The sequence below is a fragment of the Elephantulus edwardii genome, unplaced genomic scaffold (genome assembly GCF_000299155.1).
Source record: "Elephantulus edwardii isolate Elephantulus edwardi_28Jun2011 unplaced genomic scaffold, EleEdw1.0 scaffold00206, whole genome shotgun sequence".
NCBI classification, from domain to species: Eukaryota; Metazoa; Chordata; class Mammalia; order Macroscelidea; family Macroscelididae; genus Elephantulus; species Elephantulus edwardii.
The window spans coordinates 1,459,760-1,465,621 of NW_006399956.1; the positions used below are offsets into that span (position 1 = coordinate 1,459,760).

The 5,862-nt window shown below is 39.9% G+C and overlaps 1 protein-coding gene across 1 annotated transcript in view; it reads left to right on the forward strand.

Moving 5' to 3' along the window:
- The first annotated feature begins 228 nt into the window (after window positions 1-228).
- Window positions 229-5,862, forward strand: part of ETNK1 (ethanolamine kinase 1) — a 73,065-nt gene continuing 67,431 nt past the window's right edge. The window contains exon 1 of the mRNA XM_006897208.1: window positions 229-519. Coding sequence (XP_006897270.1) covers window positions 364-519 — 156 coding nt within the window. The 5' untranslated portion in view covers window positions 229-363. The remainder of the gene's footprint in view (window positions 520-5,862) is intronic.

Genomic DNA, 5,862 nt, shown 5'->3' on the forward strand with positions numbered 1-5,862 from the left:
CAGCCCATTGTGCCAAGGGCTGGAAACTCAGCCTTGACTCATGACGCAAACGGAGGCCCCGCCCCTGAGTGACGCTGCCGTCAGGCCAGTCCCAGCATGCTCTGCGGCGGCCGGTGGCGGAGCGCAGGCGAGAGGAATTTTCCCTGTGTGCTCCCCCGGCTCAGTTCAGTTGCTGTCCACACTTGGGTCGGCGAGAGTGTCGGCTCCAGCTCTTCTTCTCCAGCTCGCCCGCCAGTCTGAGCGCCCCCAGCCCTCCGGCGAGGGCGCCCCGGGACGGAAGGATCCAGCAGCCTGTCGGCGCCCGCCGTTCTCGTGGTCGCCGTCGCCGTCGTCGTTGTGGTCGTCTCTGCCGTAGCCTGGGCCATGGCCAATTACATCCACGTCCCACCCGGCTCCCCGGAGGTGCCCAAGCTGAATGTTACAGTTCAGGATCAGGAGGAGCAGCGTTGCCGGGAGGGCGCCTTGAGCCTCCTGCAACACCTGCGGCCGCACTGGGACCCCCAGGAGGTGACCCTACAGGTAACGCCCACACCGCAGCCCTGGCTTTCTCCACGCAATCAGCCCGTTTCCCCGATGACCCAGGAGGACCTACAGGCATGTCTCATCCCTGAATCTTTTGGGAAGTGATCCAGTATTTGATCCGAGATGCCTGGGAAGGTCACTCTCCCCTCGTTTACAGTGCTGATGATGTCCTGAGGCTTAATTTTCCCTTTCTGGAAGCGACTACGTATGTGACGCACCCGCTACACACCGGGAAGATTCCTGTTGATAGTTGCACCTCCTCCCATTCCCCTGCTCGTTTTAACTGCGGAGGGAACCCCGTTTTACTCCTCTGGGGTGGTCCTCGCTCACAGGCCCAAGCAGCCTCTCCACTTGCACAAATACTGTAATAATTAATCCTCTCTGATCTTTCCCTTCCCGTCCCATCCCCCCTTGGTTTACTCTCATTGATGCCTCACCCAGTGTTTTTATTTTCTCAGCTCCTCGGATCTCCCGGAGTACTCGATTTCAGAGTCATGACCAGGGCCCATGCGCTGCTGGATTGGGTTCAATCCACTGCACACGTTATTTAAATCAACATCTCAGGAATTTTTAATTGTACGACTAAAATGAACAATACTTGATGTTAGAACGAACGGCGACTTTTATGAATATTTCCTTTCTTCTGTGTCACTGTATTCACTTGTACAGTTTTTTGTATAGACAGAAAATTGAGAGAGAGAGAGAGAAAAAAAAAATACACAAGAACCCATGAATTGCCTAATTTGAAAGTTATGATTGGCCATGCAAGAAATTTGTTTTGAATTCCACTGTAGGGTGTTTTGTTACATTATTTTGGTTTTGTGGTGTTTGTTTTTTTCCCCCGGATTTGTGAAACTCCACGTGCTTTTTCCTCCTTACCCTTACAAACTAACACAGTATAATTTTTAAAAATGTGTTGTATTTAAGTGAAAGTTTATAAAGTATATTGGTTTTACAGTCAATCTTTCCTGCATGTTTTGTTCCATAATCTTAATTACAATATCCACAATGCCTTATCATCTAAATTCCATCCATACTGTCTTTCGTTTCACTCTTCTTCATAAGTATTTATTAATTTTCTATTCCTTTCCCTTCCCTTGCTGTCCTGGTAATTATACTAGACCTTTCCACAAAGTAATTTTAAATGCTGATATGTTTAGGATTTATTTTGATTTTGAGTAATACTACAGTAACCTTTAGTTTATATCAAGTACAGAAATCGTTGGCCTTATTTTGCTGTTCAGTAATTTTTTATTGTCTTAACTTAGATTCTTTGCTAAACTAGCCACCTAGTACAAAGATGAATAAAACATGAGTATTGGCCCAGAATAGTTGCTAACACTTAAGCTTTCATAGTTTCAGATTTCAACAGATTAAAAGAACCCATTTGTTTGGGGAAAGAAATTGAAAATTTTTAAGCGAGTGTTTTTCAATTCCCTATTTAGGATAGTAATCCAAAATAATTTCCATATAAAATTAAAAATATTAATATGGAATTTATAGTTTAATGAAAGAAATGTGGAAATATGTCATCAGAATGGAAACTCTGGATTTTTTAAGCTTATATTTTGTTATTATAGATTTTTAAAAATGTATTAAAATTTTTTGTTATTGACATTTCTTATTACAGATAGTACCTCTTTCTGCTCAACTTTGTTACTTTTTAAGCAGTGATTTTAAAGTTTGAAACCTTGGAAGACTAATTTCTTTCAATATACTGCCTCCAGAACAATATTAATAATACTGCATGCCAGACTGTGGATTAAATAGTGTTTTATTATTTAATCCCCTCAACAACCCTAATTAGTAATTACCACATTTTTGGATAAAACTCAGGTAAAAATAGACAAAATAACAATGTTGGTTTTGATCGTTGGGAAGGAATTGTCTGGATTTAAATTTTAGCTTCTGTGTAGCATTTTTTTTTTTTAAATTAATGATCTTTGGATATTTAATCTGAATTTCTAATATACCTTTTCCTTAATGGAAATACTGTTTTGCCTTTTTAAGGATAATTAGTTAGAAATACACTTTCTATATGCAAGCAAAATTTGATTCAAAGCTTAACTTGATGAATTTGCCTCTTCATAAAGCTGATCTTGACAGTTCATATTTTGAACATCACAGACTACATTAAAAATCATGCCTCACATTTCAGAGGGGAAAGTATGTATCCATAGAGTCACCAATGATAGCATAATTTTAAAATGCTTGAATAAAAGTAATGTAGCTCATTTTCCCCTTTAGTGTGTTTGCATTTCTAAAATCTTGATGTGATTGAAAATGTTTGAAACACACCTTTAATACTTTACTAGATTTACGTGCATAGGGGATTAATTAGAAAATATCAGAAAACCCACCAGCAAACCAAGAAAACTAGTATAGTCAAAATAATAGCTAGTGTAGTTAAAATTTACAAGTACATGGAAGAATTGGTCTCATTGTAGATAGACTTCTAACAAGTTTAAGTATTTGATTTTTGTCTTTACCAGATTATATCTCATGTAATTGCTGTTGAGTTGAAATCAATTCTTAACTGATCCTTGTTTTCAGAGGCTGACTATAAATCACATGGGAGGAGATTACCCATCTTTCTTCAGAGAGTATCTTATAGATGCATACTGGCAGAGAGAGTCATCACTTTTGGGCTAGCAGTGCAACTCTCTGTTCACTAATCTGGTCTCTTTTACAAGATTATTTGGTGATGCTTGGTGCTGTCAAGTTGACTACAACTCATAGTTACTCTTTGAATAACAGATCTGAACCTTGACTATCCTGAGTCATCCTCATGATCTCTGACATGCTCATGCCTGCTGTTAGAGTTGTGTCCATCCATCTTGTCGAGAATAGTTTTTTATTTCTCTGATTGTTGTATGCCACAGAGTCAGAACTGACTCATATCTAACCCTATATCAGTTTTTCAGAGGGAGCTAATCACAAATGAGTAGATTGTCCAACCTTCTCTCCTGTGGAACAATAGGTAGATTCAAACTGAGTGCCTTTGTGATTGCAGTGCAGCTTCTTACTACTAGACCACTTTAGAAGAGTAAAATATAAAGGGGATGGTGAGTGTTTTGGAGTCTATTCCGATTGTCTGTCCATGATTTGAATCAGACTTGAGTGACATCATGTGTGTCAGAGTAGCACTGTACACCTGACGATGTTGAGTGGCTGCTGTTTTGTTTTTTGTGTGTTTGTGTGTGTGTGTGTGTGTGTGTGTGTACTGTCAAATCGGATCTGACTGGTACAGGAGGAGATGGCCCCTCCTTCTCCAGCAGAGCATCTGGTGGATTCGAACCACATATCTCTGGGATTGCAGTGCAGCTTCTTGCCACTAGGCCACCAGAGCTCCCCTGTTTTTTTTAGACTCATTTTTCGAGTTATTTTTGGGTCGCTTTCAGCCCTTTGGCTGGCAGTCAAGTGGTTTAACATTTTTGTATTACCCAGGGCTGCTGACAAAGTTAAAATTCACTAAAATCATTAAGTCTGATGTATATTTGATTTTTAGGAATAGTGTGAATTTTTAGCACCATTTGTTTTTAAACTCACTATAATACCAGGTAGGCATAAAAGAATGCAGGCGGGAAGAATTTGCAAAGGAAGGGAACACTGATATATGAAGGAAAGATGGAAAGTTGATCAGATGGAAAAGAGAAACATTTTCAGCCAAAGATAACTTCCACCATAATGTAAAAAGTAGACTATGAGTATTTTTTGACAGAGTAGTACCTCAGCTCATTACCATCAAGCCAGAACTGACTCAACTGAGTCTCTATTGGTTTCTGAGGCTTTAAATTGCACTGCAGAATATTATCCATCTTAACTCCTGCAGGAGTGGCATCCACTTCCGTAAATAGCTTGCCTCTGGAAACCCTATGAACCCAGAGCAAGGATGGAAGTCATGCAAGTATTGGGGACTTTCGTTATAGGGTGGCTATGAGTCGCCTATGACTTGATGGCACTTAACAACATAGAGGCCAATTGGCCTAGTGGACCAAAAGCGAGGCTACCAAGTCAATGGTGGATGACTCTAATCCGCAGCCCTAAGGCCTGTCTAATTCTTTTTCGTGAAACATTCTTCCAGGTCGTATAGCCCTGGTGTGTCCATTTGCTGTACAGAGGTAACTTGTGACCATTGTTAAGCTGAACACTGTGACACTGATATGTCAAATGTGATAATGGTTACCCATGGTGGACAGTGTTTGGTGGTGCTCCCTGGTTAAAACAAACTTAGAAGCAGGAGTAACATCTACTTCCGTAAATAGCTTTCCCCCCGAAGCCCTATGAACCCTTGGCAAGGATGAAAGTCATGCAAGAGTCGAGGACTTTGGTTCATAGGGTCACTATGTGACTCGACGGCACTTAACAACAACTCCTTCAGAGCTGCTGGTGAATTGAGAACTACTGGTGATTTTAAATTGCCAAAGAAGGGCCTGCCACCTTTGTGTTGGCACTGCAACTGCCTGTGGACTATGTCACCAGAGCTCCTTAGGCAAAACAGTTGCTTTTGGGGTTTGAACCAACTCATAGCTGACCCTTCAAGTGGGTTTTCAGAGGCAGTAAATCAGATGGGGGGAAATTGCCCACATTTCTCCTGTGCAGCAGAGAGTGGCTTTAAACCACACATCAGTAGGCAGTATAGTTCCTTTAACAAAATTCCACCAGAGAGAGTTCCCTAGGCAGAATAGAGGAGTGAATTTGAGGTTAGATATGAAAATTCTATGTACTCTTAGGAAATTGATGTTTTTGTCTTCTAGGTTGTAATAGGAATCCATTGAAGATTTCTAAACAGTTACATCATGCAATGTTTGGAACTTAGGGCATATGTGATGATTTATTTAGATAAGCAGTTTTGAAATTGGAGATCATCACATACTACACACACACACACATCAGTACAATTTTAAAAAGATGAATAGAATCTTATAAATAATACTGTGAAATTTTTTTTATGTAAAATATATAAGTACTAAGTCAAATAATCTATTTTTGTGGATTATATTTCCAAAAGTTCAAAATAATATTAACCTTGGAAGGATAGTAATTCTTGATAAGAGGTGATGGACAATAGTACACTGGCTTTGGATATGGGAATAAGGGACAGATTTGACATACAGAAACTAAATGTGGAAGATTGTTAATTACGATAGGGTCATAAATACAGACGTAAGGAACCAAAAGTTATATTTTTCTTATTTTTATTTGTCTTATATTGACTTATTTGATATTTTATTCTTCGATAAGCTATAAGTAGGTACATTTTTAGTACTTTTAAAAATTGTGAAATATGGGGAGCTCTGGTTGCCTAGTGGCAAGGAGCTGCAACTGCAATCCCAGAGG